Raw genomic sequence first — 20,775 nt, forward strand, 5'->3', positions numbered from 1 at the left:
TAACATGCATATACATATATATAATATACAACCTTTAATATTATCCTGAGTGCTCGGTTTGTTTCAGGGACTTATTAGAAGTATTTTAGTTTCAGTTTGTTTACACAATGCCTCCGTCACACAAATAACCAGATCATCTCCTGACGCTACAATGTTTTCAGTTTAGTGTCCGAAATCTGGTTTGTTTGTTCCCTATATAGTTCAATATTTAATAAACGCTAATATAGAGAACAGTGAGTGAGTGAACGGTTTGGAACACAGCTCCAGTTCTGTGGAACTGTACTAAGGAAAGCCTCGACACCTCCTTCCTTCCTCCTCCTTCCTCCTCTGCTCCTGGACTGTCAGCTCCGTATCTACTACTTCAGTTTGTTTACTTCCTCTCCGTTTCTAATTCCCCTTCCCCTGCACTCCTGCTCTTTCCTCCAGTACAAATTTCAACCGCTGTCCTTCCCCTCCTCTTTAGATTTGATGTGAGTACCCCCCCCCGTCAGGTATTTATAAGGTCTGCGCTCAAGGTTGTGGAGCGAAAGGCCAAATCAATTTCTGTGCTTGGCGTTGCACTCATACTAATGGCCTTTTCTTATGAAAATTGGCCAGAGTTTGAGAGGGCTCCAGCTCCGTGACAGCCCGCCTGCCCGTTCACCTTTCGCTGAGCGGCCTGAATACACCAACACCCCCGATTATCTATTCAGACGGGGTAGAGCTGAGGTGTGGGGGGGTGCAGGACATCAGCCTCAGAGGAGGAGAGGGAGGCTTAACCCTTGTATTGTCCTTGGGTTCAATTTGACCCATTTTCAAAGTATGTATATTAAAAAATATGGATTTCTTTCTGGACATTTGGATGGTTTGACGGTTGGATAGTTGGACGTTTGGATGGTTGGACGTTTGGATGGTTGGATGGTTGGACGTTTGGATGGTTGGATGGTTGGACGTTTGGATAGTTGGATCGTTGGACGGTTGGATGGTTGGACGTTTTGGATGGTTGGATGGTTGGACGTTTGGATGGTTGGACGTTTGGATGGTTGGACGGTTGGATGGTTGGACGGTTGGACGGTTGGATGGTTGGATAGTTGGATGGTTGGATAGTTGGACGTTTGGATGGTTGGATGGTTGGATGGTTGAATGGTTGAACGGTTGAATGGTTGGATGGTTGGACGTTTGGATAGTTGGATGGTTGGACGTTTGGATGGTTGGACGTTTGGATGGTTGGACGTTTGGATAGTTGGACGGTTGGACGGTTGGATGGTTGGACGGTTGGACGGTTGGATGGTTGGACGTTTGGATAGTTGGATGGTTGGACGTTTGGATGGTTGGATGGTTGGATAGTTGGATGGTTGGATAGTTGGACGTTTGGATGGTTGGATGGTTGGATGGTTGAATGGTTGAACGGTTGAATGGTTGGATGGTTGGATGGTTGGACGTTTGGATGGTTGGACGTTTGGATAGTTGGACGGTTGGACGGTTGGATGGTTGGATGGTTGGACGGTTGGATGGTTGGACGGTTGGATGGTTGGACGGTTGGACGTTTGGATGGTTGGACGTTTGGATGGTTGGACGTTTGGATGGTTGGACGGTTGGATGGTTGGACGGTTGGATGGTTGGACGGTTGGATGGTTGGACGGTTGGATAGTTGGACGTTTGGATGGTTGAACGGTTGGATGGTTGGATGGTTGGATGGTTGGACGTTTGATGGTTGGATAGTTGGATGGTTGGACGTTTGGATGGTTGGACGTTTAGATGGTTGGACGTTTGGATGGTTGGACGTTTGGATGGTTGGACGTTTGGATGGTTGGACGTTCGGATGGTTGGATGGTTGGATGTTTGGATGGTTGGATGTTTGGATGGTTGGATAGTTGGATGGTTGGATAGTTGGATGGTTGGACGGTTGGATGGTTGGACGGTTGGATGGTTGGATAGTTGGATGGTTGGATAGTTGGATGGTTGGATAGTTGGATGGTTGGATAGTTGGATGGTTGGACGGTTGGATGGTTGGATAGTTGGATGGTTGGACGTTTGGATGGTTGGACGTTTGGATGGTTGGACGGTTGGATAGTTGAACGTTTGGATGGTTGGATGGTTGGATGGCTGGATAGTTGGAATGTTGGATGGTTGGATGGCTGGATGGTTGGATGGTTGGACGGTTGGACGTTTGGATGGTTGGATGGTTGGATAGTTGGATGGTTGGATGGTTGAACGTTTGGATGGTTGGACGGTTGGATGGTTGGATGGTTGGATAGTTGGATAGTTGGATGGTTGGACGTTTGGATGGTTGGATGGTTTATGATGATGTTTACATTTACAACGTTTAGATTCCTCAAAGCAGGATATAAAAAGTAGCATATTGATATCAAAACAAAAAGTAATCATATTAGTCATAAGTCATGGTCAGAACACAAATTGAACAGCTTGTAACAAATGTTGGGCTGCCGCCTCTCCGTCGGTTTGGTCTCAGTCGACTAAGATTTCTTTAGTCCATTAGTCATTTTTTATGCTTTTATTTCCAAGAAACTTCTGAGCACATCTCTGGTAAACACAAGATCTTAAGATTTTCTCAATTCTTTGTGTAGAAGATCTTTCCAGATCTGTGGATGAAATCAACCCATCGATTGAGAGTTATTCTCCGATAGCGCCGGTTCATGACTTTGTATACAGTCAGGAAGTGATGTGTTGTTGTAGCTGATAACCGTTACTTAAAGATGAGGCTGACTGTTCAGATGCATAAAAACATAACTGCTGGCGTGTGAATGTCACATTGTGTTTAAACACCGTTAAGGTTTGTACATGTGCTCCTTTTTCTAAAGCGGTTTAGGCAAATAATTTCCTATTCTCTTTGATCCAGACAAGTTTTCTAATTAGATTTCTGGTGCATTTTCCTCTCGGAGGAGACCCGTTCACCTTGTTAAAGGAAATGATTTTAAACTTTTTAGCTGTGGAATAAATGACAAGGTTCAGAGGCTGTCTAACTATCAAATACCTGCTGAGCTGCAAAGGGTTTTAGATTTGACTTCAGAAGCCCAGTCCTCTCCGGGGCAGCGCTGGAATGTAACTAAGTACATGTACTCCAGTACTGTACTTAAGTACCAAAATGTTGAGGTACTTGTACTTTACTTGAGTCTTTTCTTTTCCTGACACTTTTTACTTTTCTACTTTCTACATTTCAGAGAGAAATATATTGGACTTTTTACTCCACTACATTCATCTGTTACAGCTTTAGTTACAAGTTACTTTAGTTACTCCGCTACATTCATCTGTTACAGCTTTAGTTACTAATTACTTTAGTTACTCCGCTTCATTCATCTGTTACAGCTTTAGTTACTAGTTACTCTAGTTACTCCACTACATTCATCTGTTACAGCTGATTGATGATACTTACAGACTTTCACTGAAAGAACATTTTTACTGCAGGACTATAACTTGTAACGGAGTATGTTTCCAGTGTGATATTAGTACTTTTACTGCAGTAAAGGGTCTGGATACTTCTTCCGACAGCGGCGTGATATTTCAGCGCGGCGTGTGTGCAGGTGCTGCAGTGCGGTGTTTGTATCGCCGACTGTTATTAATGGAAGTGGTCGCAACAACGGGGGCTTCTGGGCAACAGATGAGTACTCTCCGTCGCCTCATTACCGCAATTACCACCGTAATTAGCTGATTGGCCGATGGGCTGGCTGGCAGGCGGGCTCCATTTCTTTTCTTTTTTTTTTTTCTCCTCTCTTTTTCATTCCAGGAAAACAACCAACGTTGACAAATTCTGTTGTACTTTTGGTTCAGAGTCCAGCTGTGTGTGTGTGTGTGTGTGTGTGTGTGTGTGTGTGTGTGTGTGTGTGTGTGTGTGTGTGTGTGTGTGTGTGTGTGTGTGTGTGTGTGTGTGTGTGTGTGTGTGTGTGAACAACAAATAATGAGGATATTTCTCTGTAGTTTTTTATTTATTTTATTTGCATGTTTGCCCAAAAGCATATGTTGCATATGCCTTTATGAATATTTTGATTGTGTATTAGCATGCAGATTAAAAAGAGAGATACTCACAGCTAATTACTCTGCACACACTCACACTCACACACTCCACTCACTGCTGTGGCTTTGTCTGTATCCATGTAAATTTGCCCTAAAGCTCCACGCTGGATAACAAACAGTTTATTTGGTCTGCCTGAGATCACACAGAGAGGACATGGGGTGTGTGTGTGTGTGTGTGTGTGTGTGTGTGTGTGTGTGTGTGTGTGTGTGTGTGTGTGTGTGTGTGTGTGTGTGTGTGTGTGTGTGTGTGTGTGTGTGTGACTAGCTGTTTGAGTCATTCCCTCTTGATGAATGGAGACAGTAGCTTGCTGTTGTAAAGGGCTGTTCCCCATCCCGGGGGGGCATTTTGGTGGGAAAACTAACTTTCTCTCCTCCTCCCCGCTGAGTCCTTTCCTGTCCTCTCTATCCATTATCGCCTCCTCCTCTGCTTTCTTCTGTCTCTCTCTCTCTCCTCCCATCTTTCACCATAGTTTCTTACTTTCTCTTCCACATCATCACACACACTCTCTCTCTCTCTCTCTCTCTCTCTCTCCCTCTCTCCCCTTTAACTGCAGATGAGCTTGCAACACAAGCATTTTTTTCTGCACATGCAACAATTATTCCCCCCCCCCGTTTTATCTTCCACATTTTCTTTTTGACGGGCTTTAAAACCCACAGCCATCACTGTGTTCTTTATTCACTTTCATTAGCCATAGAAACAGCTTAGTGTCTCAGTACAGCATATTGTCTTTTTCTTCTTCCCTCACGCTCTCTCTCTCTCTCTCTCTGTCCCTCCTTTAACTGCAGATAAGCTTGCAAGACGAGCATTGTTTCTGCACGTGCAACAATTATTTCCCCCCTTTATCTTCTGCACTTTCTTTTTGACGGGCTTTAAACCCACAGCCATCACTGTGTTCTTTCTCTCGTTCTATTTGCTCTGCAGCAGGGTTCAAAATCAACATCCACCAGCCACATTCACTAAAATGGCTAGTGAATGTTCAAATTTTACTCACTCAATAGATTAGCATTGGGTTTTTTTTGGGGGGCTGGTGAGTGAAGCAAATCTACCAGCCATGTGCATATTTTTTACCAGCATTTTGGCTGGCGGGTGGTGCCTATTTTTGGACCCTGCTCTGCAGTCTAGCTGGTATGTATTTTAATTCTGATTCTCTCGGCTGTCCTCTTTAATAAAAGTGTCTGTTTTTTCAGCTGCCTCTCTCTGCCTTCGAGAGAGAGAGAGAGAGAGAGAGAGAGAGAGAGAGAGAGAGAGAGAGAGAGAGAGAGAGAGAGAGAGAGAGAGAGAGAGAGAGAGAGAGAGAGAGAGAGAGAGAGAGAGAGAGAGAGAGAGAGAGAGAGAGAGAGACACTGTAGCTCCATCGCTGTTAGCTGGCAGGGCAGCAGTGGAAAACTGGTATTAAGAGAGCACACACACACAGACACAGAGACACACACACCAGAACATATGAGTCACCGTAGCTGTACGCTAGCATGCCGCAATGAGTTTCCTGGCACCGGGTCGGCGGTGGCCATGTTGCTATGTAATTAAACATGCAGCAGGCAAGGCTTTTGGTTCATCCGTCCCAAATTATACGCTCCCATAAAATCCATTCATAATGTGGCGTTTTCTCAGCTCCGAGCTCCTGAAACTGTCTGTCCATGTACACGGCTTATCCTGCTGGACCGTAACTAAGTCCATGTACTCCTGTTTACTCTCTTACACACTTTTACTTCAGTAACATTTCACTTGTAACAGAGTATGTGTACAGTGTGGTATTAGTACTTTTACTGCAATAAAGGATCGGAAAATACTTCTTCCCCCGCTGGTGTACGGTCACTGTGATGCCTTCATGTCAGGGTTGGATTTCAGGGCGTCATTTCCATTTGACCTTTAGCACACATAATTACTGTCAAACAGCCACTGTTGGACTGAGAGAGAGAGACACATACACACAGAGACACAGACAGAGACACACACAGACACACACACACACACACACACACACACACACACACACACACACACACACACACACACACACACACACACACACACACACACACACAATTTTTCGGCGTGTGTTCACCAGAAAAGCATCGGACCGGCCAGTATCCTCCATATGTGTCAAACTCAAGGCCCGAGGGCCAAATCCCGGCCCCTCGCAAATTTAGATCCGCCCCGCATATCAATTAAGGTTCGCAATAAAATTTTGGCCTGCCAGTTTTCGTTGCTTTTTTTCCCAACGTTTTTGCGCATTTTCTTTTTATGCTTTAGGTGCTTTTTTAAAAGTTTTTGACTCTTTTTTTTGCATGAATACAGTTAACCTATTGATCTGATCCAGCATACTTGGTTACCACCCAAAAGGGGGAAGTGGAGTTTCATTGGTTTCCCCGGCGCTGAGAGCCGAGCCATATTTGGCGTGTGAAGGTTACAGTAGCAGATTATATTTAGACTCTGCACGCTGTGATTACAGATCACACACAGACACACACACACACACACACACACACACACACACACACACACACACACACACACACACACACGCACACACACACACACACACACACACACACACACACACACACACACACACACACACACTGCCTATTAGGGCAGTTTGATACAGAGCAGTTAGTTATTCATCACTGCTGTAAAGACGAAACCATTCAGTAGACCTGCTCCAACTAGAACGGGTCCTGACATAACTTCTTCTATAAATAATCACTATTAGAGATTAGAGAGACCATTTATTACTGCCCGATACCGAGTACTGATCTCACGTGTGTGTGTGTGTGTGTGTGTGTGTGTGTGTGTGTGTGTGTGTGTGTGTGTGTGTGTGTGTGTGTGTGTGTGTGTGTGTGTGTGTGTGTGTGTGTGTGTGTGTGTGTGTGTGTGTGGCCTTGTTTTATTATATTCGTGGGGTCCAAAAACCTGGGAATACAGTATACTTGTGGGGCCCAAAATTGTGGACCCCACAAGTTTAAAAGGCTGTTTGAGGGTTAAGTCTTGGTTTTAGTAGTCAGGCTGAGATTCTCCTCCACAGCAAACGTGTGTGTGTGTGTGTGTGTGTGTGTGTGTGTGTGTGTGTGTGTGTGTGTGTGTGTGTGTGTGTGTGTGTGTGTGTGTGTGTGTGTGTGTGTAGCATTAGTCAGAGCTGAAGCTGGGGGGAGTCTGCAGCAGAAAAACGTACCACACGCTGAGACGGAGATAACCCACACACACACTCAGTGTTTTTGTTCCAAGCAACGTTAAAAGAGCTACAAAAACATCAAAAAAGGCAAAAGCCTACAAAACTGTTTAGAAAAGTGACAATAAAGCAGCTTTTTCTCGGGTCGTTCAAATATACAAGTGTGTGTGTGTGTGTCTGTGTGTGTCTTTTGACACCCCCCGGTGTGCAGCGTAGCCTGTGAGGTAGCGTTGTGTTTGCCGAGCCAACACTGCTCCTGGGCCGACTGCTGCAGAGGCCTTCTAGTGTCCTTGTCATAACAACACACATATATACACACACACACACACACACCTTTCTCTTCCTCTTCACACACACACACACACACACACCTTTCTCTTCACACACACACACACACACACCTTTCTCTTCACACACACACACACACACACACACACACACCTTTCTCTTCACACACACACACACACACACACACACACACACACACACACACACACACACACACACACACACACACACACACACACACACACACACACACCTTTCTTCACACACACACACACACACACACACACACACCTTTCTCTTCTCTCACACACACACATATCTTCTCACACTCACACACACACACACACACACACACACACACACACACAGACACACACACACTTTTCTCTTCACACTCAATTCCACCAGTGAAGCGTCGATGTGTACAGCATGTAGTTCCATATCCCTTGTCCTACCAGATATGTGTAATATTGTCTCTATCATAAGCACATGAGAACTATCTGCGTGACTAAGAAAAAGGGGCGGGTGTGATTCTGTAGTTAGGGTGAGCGGAGCCTTTAATTGGAGCGCTGACGGCGTGCTGCTTTTAAAGGAATGTTGTAGTTGTGGTGTGTGTAATTTTTGGGCAGTGTTGCTGACGCTGCAGAGTTCATGTACATTTACATGAATCAAAAAGTAATTTCCAAAATCTGCAAAGTTTTCCTTTTTTTTTTTTTTTTTTTTTAAACGCCCGGTTGTTTGTTTGACTCTCCAGAGCCGGCTCATGTGTCTCCCGTTGCCGTTCCTAGATTGCACCGTTAAGGAGTGTGAATGTGGCTGCTGTGGCCCGGGGCCACGGATGAATTTTTAACGGGAGAAAATGGGCTTCAAGATGGATTTCCCCCTCGTAAACATCCGCCTGCCTGTTGGCCACCCAACGGCTCCCCACACCCTCTCTTCCTTCCATCCATCCCTCCATCCCCCTAAACACACATTTTCCACTGAAAACACGGACCGTGCCAGCGATTCCCTCTCTCTCTCTTTCTCTCTCTCGGCATGTAACCTCTGCGGCCCGATTCGATTCCACACTCCAAATTTGAATATACGGTTTGAGTTGAACAGCCCTACCCTCCATGCTCCCTCTGTTTTCCTTCTTCCCATTCCTTCACCACGCCTAAAGTCATCCTATCACAGTGGCCCTGGCTCCTCCTTCAAAATAAGAGTCTTATCTGTCGAGCTGTCAGCCGTCTCCCCGGTAACAATGCTCTCCTTTCTCCATCTTCTCCTCTTTCCGCAACAATGAGCAGCCTTTTTTCCCGGCACGCCTCCTCGTAATATCTCAACGTTTAGGCCGTCTCTCGCTTGACTTGTCTCTCTCTCTCTCTCTCTCTACTTCTGTCTTTGTCCCCCCCCTCTATCTGATTGTCTTTCTCTCCTCATAGGAGCTCTGTGATTGCACGTCTCTAGGGATAATAACGACGTGTGTGTTTGTGGAGGTGTACATAGTAAAGTGCTGTATGACTAAGTCCTAATGAGTGCATGACAGACAAGCATACAGACAGATGGACAGAGACACAGGCATACAGACAGATGGACAGAGAGACAGACAGAGAGACAGACAGAGAGACGGACAAAGATGCAATTTGGCGCAATTTAGAGCTGCAACGATTAGCCCATTCATCGATTAGGAAAATAATCTCCTAACTATTTTCCTAATCGGTTGATCGTTAAAGTAATTTTTTCAAGCAAAAATGGTAGAAAATGCTGGCAGATTTCCTGCTCTCTTTCTCTTTTGTATCATATTAAACTGAACACCTTTTGTGTTTTGGACAACACAAGACATGAACTTGGACTTTGAGAAACATTTGTTTCACCATTTTCTGACATTTTATAAAACAAACAACTAATCGATTAATCAACTAGTAATTGTTAGTTGAAGGTAATAAACATGTGTTGTATGGTTTTGGTTGAGATCCTAAACCATATAGATTGTTGTTCCCATCAGTCACTTAGACACAAAAACATATGAAAATAGGGTCTAAAAAAACTAACAACCTGAAATTGAACACTTCTTAGCAATGTGGTTCTGTGTTTCTTTGTTGCTTTCCTTTCACTTGTGGTGCGGGCCGAAGTGGCGTCTTCAAGCCTCTCTGCCGGAGGACTGTAATCTGAGCAGAACAGCTGAGGAGGCAGAGGCAGCGAGAGCAGCGATGCAGAGTGAAATAAGCATGATGCCGGGTGATGTGCGATAACGTCCGCCAGTGTTTCGTGCCCGTCGCTCATACTCCAGACTTCAAATACCCGGCGTTTGTTGCAGCACGGCGCCCAATCGCTGGAGCTTACGGCGCGGATAGTCACGGCGGCTTTGCGGCTGACGCGTGTCAGTGAGCGAGAAAAAGATGATCAAACAAGCCCCTGGACTTTAATTAGATTATCACTGACTTGGCTTTAATTAACAGTCTTTTAAGTCGGGCAGAGTAGAAGGGGGCTAAAGGGACTCACACTGTACTTTTAGTGTACAGAGACAGACTCCATGTAAATAATCAGGACTTTTAGCGTGTATAGAGCCAGCATATCTCCACCAGACTCCATGTAAATAATCAGGACTTTTAGCGTGTATAGAGCCAGCATATCTCCACCAGACTCCATGTAAATAATCAGGACTTTTAGAGTGTATAGAGCCAGTATATCTCCACATGGAAATGGGTGAATTCAGGGTTTATTTCAACCAAACCAGAGTGATGATTGTTGGAAAAGTGGAAAGATGAACCAAGACGGCTTTTGGTAGTTTTATTTAGTTTCTGTCCATTTTGAATGAAGTGTGTTTTACGATGATGAAAGTCCTGATTATTTACATGGAGTCTGGTGGAGTTTGGTGATGGGGATTTCGGGGCTGTTTCATGTTAAACTAAAAGGATCTTGCTCTTCTTAGCTCTGTAGGGTTCCTTTCAAGAAATGACATCACAATAAGCAAAAATACCAATGTAGGCACTGCAGAGCGTTTGTTGCTTCTATATGTTGTGTCTGCGCCCTAAGTTGCCCTTGCCACCACCTTTTTTAAAAGCTTCCCTCCGTGCTTCTCCACATCTCTCCAATCTTCCAAAACACAGAGTTCTCCATGGCTGTTTTGAGCAGGGCTTACTCTCTAACCTTGCCAGTGGTGTGTGTTGTTGTTGTTGTTCTTTTGGTGGTGGTGGGGGGTGAGGCGTCTGCGAGAGCACACCATCACCTTTAGGGCCAAACATCAAGCTCTCTCGCTCTGAAGCCTTGTGCCAGGCAAAAGATACGACATATGTTTCTTGACATTTTGGAGGATTTAGATGTATTTTTCATGTTCTTTTAGGGAGGCAGGCAGCTACACACTCTGTGCTGCGTTCACGGAGGAGTTTGAAAGGCACTTTGTGTTTGAACACAGTGACTTGGAGAAAACATTGCTTTTTTGGTCTGTAGCTTTTGGGGGATTTACTGACCTGTCACAGTCACCGTGTTCAGTTCAGGATGTGGGAGAAGACTCGGGGTAAACCTGCAAAGATTTCTCCATTAGTTGTCAACTATTCAATTAACCGCCAACTATTTTGATCATCGATTCATTGGTTTGAGTTATTTTTTTATGAAAGAATGTCAAACTTGTGTGATGTCAGCTTGTTAAATGTGAATATTGTTCTAGTTTCTTCTCTCATCTGGGACAGGAAGCTGAAGATCTTTTGAGTTGGGGACTAAACAGGACATTTGAGGAAGTCATCTTGGGAGTTTTTGGGGAAACACTGATCCACAATTTTTCACCATTTTAGAGACCAAGCAACTGATCCATTCATCCACACATTAATCCACACATTAATCCACAATGAAAAATAATCGTTAGTTGCAGCCTTAATGTCCACTAAGCCCTACTCCTTACACAGACAGACAGACAGACAGACAGACGCACACGCACGCACACACAGACGCACACGCACGCACACACAGACACACACGCACACACAGACACACACGCACACACAGACACACACACACACACACACTCATAAGCGGTGCTCTGAATTGTAATTTAAACAAGACTAAAATTAAAATAACTTAGCCAATTATACGAGTGGGGCCGTCCCCGTGGCAGGAGGCTGATGGAGAGAAATGGATCACAGGGGAGTGAAGATGCATCCGCACACACAACTCCAAAAACAAGACCAAATACATCCTGCGCTTCTCAGCCCCCACCAGTTAATTCTGCGGCTAATAAATCCTGCTTGATAAATTATGTAGAGGCAGTGTTCCCTCGACACATCATTAATGCTCTAACCAGCACACAGGCAGCACCGGGGAAGAACAATACATGCATGCATGCGCAGACACACGCACACACGCGCACACACATGCACGCACGCACACACACCAAGCGCACAAACAGACACGCACACACACAGAAATGCACACACACGACGCACACACAGAAGCGCACACGCTTTTTAGAAAAAGGCTACACATAGAACCGCCACTGCCCTTTAGTAAGTAGACGATCAACGATCAGTCGACCAATCAGTCGATAGACGGCAACTATTTTGACTATCGATTAGATGTATGAAGGAAGTTTTTACTTTGCCAATAACAGCAGAAAAGGCTGTTTACAGCCTCTCAAATATGGAGGTCTCCTGCACTTTTCTGTTTTATTATCATATTAAACCGAAAAGCTTTGGGTTTTGGACTGCCAAGCCATTTAAATACTTCATCTTGGACTTTGAGAAACTGGGATGGACATTTTTCACCACTTTCTGACGTTTTATAGAGCAACGGATTAATCTAGAAAATAATCAGCCAATTAATCGACAATGAAAGTTGTTAGTTGCGCCTCTAGAAATGAACTATTTTGGTGATTTTTATTCTCCTGCTTTTCTTTTGTGCCTCTTGTTCTCATGTTTAATCATCCCTCTCTCCTCCTCCCCCCCGTCTTTTCTTCTGACACTTCGCCCTCCTCTGTGTCCCCGCTTCTCTTTTCTGCTGTCATTATTTCAAAATGTCATTATCTAAATCTGACACTCCTTTTCATTTGGTAGATAAAAGCTAATTTCTGAGGCGGTCGTGTGGGAAGATGTCATGATTCTTGGCAGAGATTATGAAAACCAAACTTGAAAAACTTATCACAGAAAGAAACGCAAACATTATTTCCAATCCACCTAGATAATGGTAGATGGCAGGAAAAAAAAACAGGAATTTCAGCATAAAACTAAAGTGCTGATGATATAAATGTAAAATAAAAACAGCTTGTTGTCCTTCTGGGTCAAAATGGAAAATGAGTGGGGCCGGTTAGCTCAGTTGGTAGAGCTGGCGCACATATGTAGAGGTTTATTCCTCGACGCAGAAGGTCCAGGGTTGGTGTCCGACCTGTGACTGTTTTCCCCCAAAAAAAATTTAACATGAAAATGAGGGGCGCCTGGATAGCTCACATGGTAGAGTGTGCGCCCCATGTACAAAGGCTCAGTCCTCGTTGCATGCGGCCGCAGGTTCGACACTGACCTGCAGCCTTTTCATGTATGTCGCTCCCCCCCTCTCTCTCTCCCCTTTCACATCTTCAGCTGTCCTATATAATAAAGGCCTAAAATGTCCCAAAAAAATATTTTTTGAAAATTAACTTTTTTTTTGCCGCTTTGTTCCCAACATTTTTGGCACTTTTGTCGATGCATTTTTTTAAATTCACGTTCAATAAACCTTATTTATATGACATTATACTTAATTTTTGAGTTGAAATAAGCAGATATTATGAATGATTTTGACTAATAGTTAAGATCAGAGGATGTTCCCAGACTAGTTTATGTCAAAGTTTAGTCAGGAGACTGTTTTGGAAACTTTTTTTTACAAATGCTCTAAAATGTAATGTAGCACCCAAAATTTTATGGAAGTAATCATTAATTTTACCTGCGAAGAACGTTGTATCCATATAACGTACACCCATGCATCCGTGTTATTTTTGGGGCAATTTGGTCTAAAGAAACCCTTATTTCTGATATAAAAAACTTAAAAAACTGAGTGTGGTCTGTAAAGTGTCTCAAGATAACTCTTGTTATGATTTTATACTATAAATAAAATTGAATTGAATTGAAAAACAGGTCAAATTTGACAAACAAGGTTAGAGGTATGCTCCTCGAGCAATGTTGGATTTAATTTGTTGCAGAGTTGCACCGCCTCCAAACTTCAAAGCCATCGCCTCTCGACATGACATCACAAATTAAATCACAAAGACACAGTGAAGGACAAGTGAGTCGCCGGGCAGAAATCTCATAACTGTCATAATTGCACTGTAAAAATGATTAAAATTGGATGATCGCTTCCTTATCTGCTGCCAATTAAATATGGGAAATGGGGAGCAAAAAAAAAAGTTACACTTTATTTCATTTTTCAGGTACTTTTGGTCAGAAGGTGAAAATATCACAAGATGCACTGAACTAGGGCTGCAACAAACTTTATATTTTTTTGATTTTACCTTTATTTATACAGGTAATCTCATTGAGACACAGGGTCTCATTCTCAAGAGGGACTTGTTTGGGACAATACACAGCATATAGTTCTAGTTCTAGTTTGTCCTGGGTACTTCGGAAAGCTTTCTGTGTGTGAGGCCCTTAATTTCCCTTTTTGTCAATCACAGTTTTCTTTCTTTAAACTATTTCCTTGTCGATCAGACAGAATGAGCATTATTTTTTAAAATGTTGTTTCATATAGATAGATCTCGCACATATACATTCATTCCATATCAATATTCATGTGTTAAGCCATCAAATCAAATAACCCCCCTTTGTGATTATCTTGAAGTCATTGGTGATTAATCGTCTCTCCCAGGATGTATATTGAAACTAGATATGTTCAAATACAATTATTTCCTTCCCGGTACAGATACTGATACCTGGACTTGACTATAGGCCGATACGAGCACAGGCTAAGGTTTAATATTTTTCCCGAAAATGAGATGAATCAGATCCTGGGAAATAGACAGCCCATATTCCGGGAATCCCGGGAAATGGTTGGTTTTTTGGTTTGTTTTTAGCCCAAGTACTGTATCGATATCATTCAAATATGCGTTCCCAAAATCCCAAACTGACATTTTTTATATTATTTGTATCATTTTTAGGACTAAAGAACACAGTTTATGTCCATCATCAACACAGTTTGCAATGATCAATTCTGCTGCGTGATCAAGTGAGCTGCGTGCTGCAGCGTGACAGATGTCACGCTGCAGCGCTAATTATAGGCTAAATATGCCAGGTGGAATGTCTGGGACTTGTCTTCTGAAAATCTAGGCAACCCTTATATAATCAATGTTTTATGGAAATCTATTAGGCCTATACAAACTAACAAAATATGCTTAAGTAAACATTGAATGATTTCTAAACCATTACGTTATCCATTCTGTGCCTGTTGAGGATGTTTAAGAGGCTGCAAACGGGAATAATCACTCAAAGTTAACCAAATACAAATACACCTTATAAACCGGTCGCACAACTTGCACTGAGCTGTTTTATTGTCCGGTCTTTCAAAATGCTCCCAAACAAAGCTGGCCGCAGACATGATTAACGGAGTTAGGTAGCCCAGCTGCGTAGTGCGTGCTGCGTAACGAACTTCTTCTTCTTCTTTAATGAATGAATGTATTGAGCCTGTGTAATGATTTAGCGAGCCTGTATTACTGTAGCTACCGTCGCCTGCATCAACGTTACCGTATGATAATAATAGACACGTACTCCTTGCCTTTTTTTAATTTAATTTAATTTCCCGTTTCACGTCATAAATGGTTTTGATCAGATTTCCCGGGAATCCTGTTTCCTGGGATTAAACCCTAGCACAGACCGAATGCCGGTGTTAAAAAAAGAAATATATATATTTATAATATTTACAGCTGTATACTACTATAGATGTATGGATGTGATATAATTGCTATCATTGTTGTACGTTCTGGCTCAGGTTAAACTTTTTGTGAAACATGAACAAATACAGAGATTACAGAGAATAAATGCCAGGTAACTCTTTTTGTATCTACTTTGACTGTCAGTCTCAACAGATAAAGAACATAAATAAACTAATTTTAAGGTAGATTGATTTTCAGAGCTAAATTATTTGGTGTCAGATGTGTGCATAGATTCACAAACTCGCCGATCCCAGCATTCTAGGCAGTATCGGAGGCATTTCCGATACTGGTATCGGAACAATTTTAATTGAAACATCTGTTTTGTTTGTCCTTCAGATCACAGAGATGGGTAAGGACTCGCTCCCCGCCTGGCTGCACTGGGACGCCAGCAGCCGAGTCCTGCAGGGTCTACCTCTGGAGGAGGACAAAGGTGTCCATTACATCTCAGCATCTATCTCCAACCACACAAAGTCCTCGTCTTCCTCGGAGGTGTTTTCCATCGAGGTTCACCCTGAAGATCATCTGGACGCAGACTCGGCCCAGCTCGCATCCAACCAAGCCTCGGCGGATGACGACACCCATCCGTTCGCCTGTAGCAACGAGGAACCCGTCACGGTACTGACGGTGATCCTGGATGCCGATTTGACCAAGATGAGTTCAGAACAGAGAGTGGCGCTCCTGGATGACATGCAGAGCTTCTCCAGGGTCGGTCTCCAGCACATGAAGATCCTCCCGGTGGTCAACAACCGGCTGTTTGACATGTCTGCGTTCATGGCCGGGCCGGGGAATGCCAAAAAGGTAAAGATTGTGTGTGAATGATAAATTAGAATCAGTGCTGTATAAAGTACATTAAAGCATTACTTGAGTAATTATGAGGTAAGTATCTTAACAAATTACTTGGGTAGAAGTTAAAGTCACCTTTTAGAAAGAATGAATGTAGGAAAACACAATAGATGTTAGGCGTTACTTTTGGTATTTCTGGCGGGGGTTCACGACATGTACAATTATAGGAGAAACTGAAGTGAGTTAATGAAGAGCCCATTTGTATGTGGCTTAAGTAAATATTTGCTCGTCCGTGAATAATTCAACATACATAAGTAGATGGAAAATTCAATTAACAATTCCTCAATGTCTCCCCAGGTGGTGGAGAATGGGGCTCTGTTGTCCTGGAAACTCGGCTGCTCACTGGACCAGAGCACAGTCCCAAATATCAACAGTGTCCAGGATCCTGCAAAAGAAGGCACAATGTCAGCCAAGCTGGGCTACCCTGTGGTGGGATGGCACATCGCCAACAAGAAACCCCACGTCCCAAAGCGGGTGAGGCGCCAATTAAACAACACCCCAACACCTGTTCTGGCAGTGCTTCCTCCAACAACCGTAGTGGAGCCTCCGGTGAGGATTATTCCAACCCTCTCCTCTCCCTCTATTGCTGCACCAACTGAAAGCTCTGCTCCCCCTGTAAGAGGCCCCGTTCCCCTCCCAGGCAAGCCTACAATTAGAGTTCGTGACCCCATTGCCCATACTCCAACCCTGGGACCCCCTCAACCAACACGGGTAATGGAAACCACCAGCACCGTTCCAATCCAGCCAACCATGACCAGGCCGACTTTTGTGGAAGCCACTGCTACACCACCTGCACCTACGAGAAGACCTACCAAGAAACCCAAGAGACCCAAAACCACACCAGTGCCAAGAGAGACAAAGACCTCCACAGCCAAGCCGTCCAGGCGCACAACACCATCCCCGGCCGTCGTCCCGGACCCGTACAACGAGAAACCTGTCCTGCGTAACCCAATCGACCAGGTCAATGCATTGGTGGGCACCTATTTCGAAGTAAAGATCCCATCGGATACATTCTTTGATAAAGAGGACGGGACAACTGACAAGCTGCGACTAACTTTGAGACAAAACCACAATGAAGTGGTTGGAGAGGGCTCGTGGATCCAGTTCAACACCACCAGCCAACTTCTCTACGGCCTGCCCGATGCCCAGCATGTGGGAAAACACGAATACTTCATGCAGGCAACCGACAAAGGTGGCCTGAATGCGATTGACGCTTTTGAGGTCCGCGTGAACCGCTGGCCCTCCAATGACAAGACCCCTGTGATCTTTACGGCCCGATTTGAAGGGGAGCCGCGTTCAATTACAAATGACATCCACAAGAAGATCCTTCTGGTGAAGAAGCTGGCATACGCACTTGGGGACCGCAACAGCAGTACAGTCAGTCTACGAAACATCACCAAAGGGTCGATTGTGGTGGAGTGGACTAACACTAGCCTCCCACATCACCCTTGTCCAAAGGAACAGCTTGCAGCGATGAGCAAGACGCTCGCCAGTGCTGATGGAAAACCCTCGCCGACCTTCAGGTACTCAATGGAGCCTGAATTCAGACCGTTGGATGTCAAGATCAAGGGAAAGGCAAGCTGCAGAACGTATTCCTTCATCCCGCCTGGAGAGATTGAAATACCAGAACCTCCAGCAGTCACTCCAGCTCTAGGAACCGGCCGGCAGAGCACAGATGACGTCTATCTCCACACGGTCATTCCTGCCGTAGTAGTGGCGGCGATCTTGTTGATAGCGGGCATCATTGCGATGATCTGCTACAGGAAGAAACGAAAGGGCAAGCTGACCATCGAGGACCAGGCTACCTTCATCAAAAAAGGTGTGCCGATCATCTTCGCCGATGAGCTTGATGACTCTAAGCCGCCTCCATCTTCCAGTATGCCCTTGATTCTGCAGGAAGAGAAGCCCCCACTTCCGCCGCCTGAGTACCCCAACATGGCCATGCCAGAGACCACGCCCCTGAACCAGGAGCTGCTTGGGGAGTATACAGCTCTGCGGGACGAGGACCCCAACGCGCCTCCCTACCAGCCACCGCCTCCCTTCACCACTCCCATGGAGGGCAAGGGTTCCCGTCCCAAGAACATGACCCCCTACAGATCGCCACCCCCCTACGTGCCACCTTAAGACTTGTTTAACCCACCCCTGATCGGGTGGAGGTAACGGATGCCTGAGGAACAGTGACGGTTTCCATTCTGGTGTTTGTCTCTGGACATTTACAGGGAGAGATGACAAGAGGTGCTAAAGTACAAAACAGCTACAGGGGACTTTGGTTTTTTTTTGGGGGGAAGGGGGGGTGTAATGAGTCAAGGTTTTTTTTTTTACAGTAAACAGATGGGATGATTGGTTGAAACAGCTGGGAGGAACTACTGTTTTAGTGGTAGCCCAGCTACTACAGTGGCCTAAGACAAACAATTTGTCGTCACATTGGCTTTTTGGAACGACCAGTTGGTCAGAAGCCAATGATGGAGATTGGGAGACATGCTCTCCTTTCCTAGCTTTTCATTTGTTTCTCTGTTCATTTAAAATACAGTTTTTCTTTTGTTTTTTTCATCATTATCCCATTATAATTCTTTCTTTTCTGGACTGAATCGTTTGCCTAACAACTCGTCTTTTTGGCTTTTTAAATAAAACGCGAGAAGACAGTGAACTGCCATCAGAGCACTGCAGGCGACAACTTTCGTTGTTTTTAAATAACGAGAGGGAGATTCTCTGAATATGAAAAAGCTCTCACAAGGATCTCAGATCAGCCCTGCAGACAACACGAGAGAATGGGAGGCCGAGGTGTGTGTGTGTGTGTGTGTGTGTGTGTGTGTGTGTGTGTGTGTGTGAATGAGTGTGTGAATGAGTGTGTGTGTGTTTATTCAGATTCAATACGGTTTGCCTTTTAACACTAGTTGTCTGTTTCTATCCTTATTCACAATGTCTATTAAAGATGAATGAATAACCAGGTAGCCTAAAAAAAGATTTAGAGATGAATAATAATAAGTAATTTGTTTTGTTTTATTGGTTTTAAAATTCACTGTACATCTGGAAGATGTTCTGATAGACTGTGTTATATTTTCTTGGTGGTGGGAGAAAGGGACTGCTTGGCTAAAATAACCTGCAGAGTTCTTTTATTCCTGTTTTTGGTAGAACGGTTACAGTCCATTTAGATGAAAATCTTACCTTCCTCTCGGTTTCCCTCGTCCCCTCGGCGGATCTAACTTCCACTGTAAGAAAGCTGGGTGAGATGAGGTTAATGTGAGAAAACATGTACTGTTTTTGTCACGAAAGAGATGATCTAACTTGTAAATGCAGAGTTTTGATGTGGATTTGGATGCAAATGTAATTTGATGTCAGTTTGGCGACCGTGTTACCCGAGGTTAACAAAACTCCAGTAAAAGTGAAACGCCATGTCTAGAGCTGCAAAGATTTATCAATTAGTTGTCAACCATTACATTAAATCGCCAACTATTTTAATAACCGTTGAATCAGTTTGAGTCATTTTTTATGAAACAAAAGTCAAACTTCTCAGATGTCACGTCCCAAAGGGCCAACCCAGTCTGATCGGACAAATATGACATGCAGAGTTCCCCAAGGCTCCATTCTGGGGCCTCTACTGTTTAATCGGTTTGAGTCATTTTTAAATACTTTGATGTCAGCTTGTTAAATGTGAATATTTTCTAGTTTCTCTTCTTCTCATCTGTGACAGTAAACTGAATATCTTTGAGTTGTGGACAAAACAAGACATTTGAGGAGGTCATCTTGGGCTGATCCAGGTGTTTTTTTCCCACCAATTTCTGACATTTTATAAACCAAACAACTAATCCAATAATCCAGAAAATAAACAACAAGATTAATCGAGAATGAACATTATCGTTAGTTGCAGCTCTAGACATGTCTAACCTTTTCTACATTCATACAGTACCTTTACAAACAGGAAAAGGACCCCTTCAGTTTATTTTGGACCAGGGATAAATATTTTTTTATGTAATGAGGCAGTTCTTCTCCCCGCTGTCAGAGGAGAAACTTTGCGTGCCATGGAGACCATCCCAGATGGGATTGTACAGACACATTTTAGAGGAGATGATTGAGATTCAGAAGGAAGAAAGAACCTTGAATTTCCACAATTTTGCTCGCTGAAAAAAAAAACCGGTCGACAAAAAATCTCCTAATTTTTTTACCAAGTTTTTGATACAGCCTCAAATTGTTTGATTTATTAAAAAGAAAAAAACATGATTAATAATGATTAATCTTCTGTGATTTGTAAAATCTTAGCCTAGAAGTTTGACTATGATTCAATTATGTACACGTTCTGTTTTTCTTTTTCTTTTGTGTCACGGGTCACATATTTCAAGTGTTTTATTTCATTTTGTGTGTGTGTGTGTGTGTTTGCATATCGAAATGTATCTCCCCTATACAAAGATGGAATGACCCATATTTTATGTAATCACAAAATTTATTTTTATGTCCTTTGTTTGCTAATGAGTTTCAACTGAAAGTGACCCTTTGCAATAATAATGTAAGGCGCAGTCCACTCAGCGACTGGCCGATGCAGGCTCGAGCGACTGACTGGTATTATCATAATATTGTTGGTTTTTGCAGAATGCCAAGGCTTTTTTTGCT

At 43.8% G+C, this 20,775-nt stretch overlaps 1 protein-coding gene and 1 long non-coding RNA gene across 2 annotated transcripts in view; one reads left to right on the forward strand and one right to left on the reverse strand.

Annotated features, from left to right (window-relative positions):
* dag1 (dystroglycan 1) overlaps positions 1-19,532 on the forward strand; it is a 60,876-nt gene extending 41,344 nt beyond the window's left edge. Inside the window, exons 3-4 of the mRNA XM_028575406.1 lie at positions 15,664-16,125; positions 16,468-19,532. Coding sequence (XP_028431207.1) covers positions 15,664-16,125; positions 16,468-18,294 — 2,289 coding nt within the window. The 3' untranslated portion in view covers positions 18,295-19,532. The remainder of the gene's footprint in view (positions 1-15,663; positions 16,126-16,467) is intronic.
* LOC114553931 (uncharacterized) overlaps positions 15,372-20,775 on the reverse strand; it is a 10,946-nt gene continuing 5,542 nt past the window's right edge. The window contains exons 2-3 of the long non-coding RNA XR_003692375.1: positions 16,421-16,555; positions 15,372-16,245 (exon numbers count right to left, since the gene is read on the reverse strand). This is a non-coding gene — a long non-coding RNA (uncharacterized LOC114553931). The remainder of the gene's footprint in view (positions 16,246-16,420; positions 16,556-20,775) is intronic.

The sequence above is a fragment of the Perca flavescens genome, chromosome 4 (assembly GCF_004354835.1).
Source record: "Perca flavescens isolate YP-PL-M2 chromosome 4, PFLA_1.0, whole genome shotgun sequence".
NCBI classification, from domain to species: Eukaryota; Metazoa; Chordata; class Actinopteri; order Perciformes; family Percidae; genus Perca; species Perca flavescens.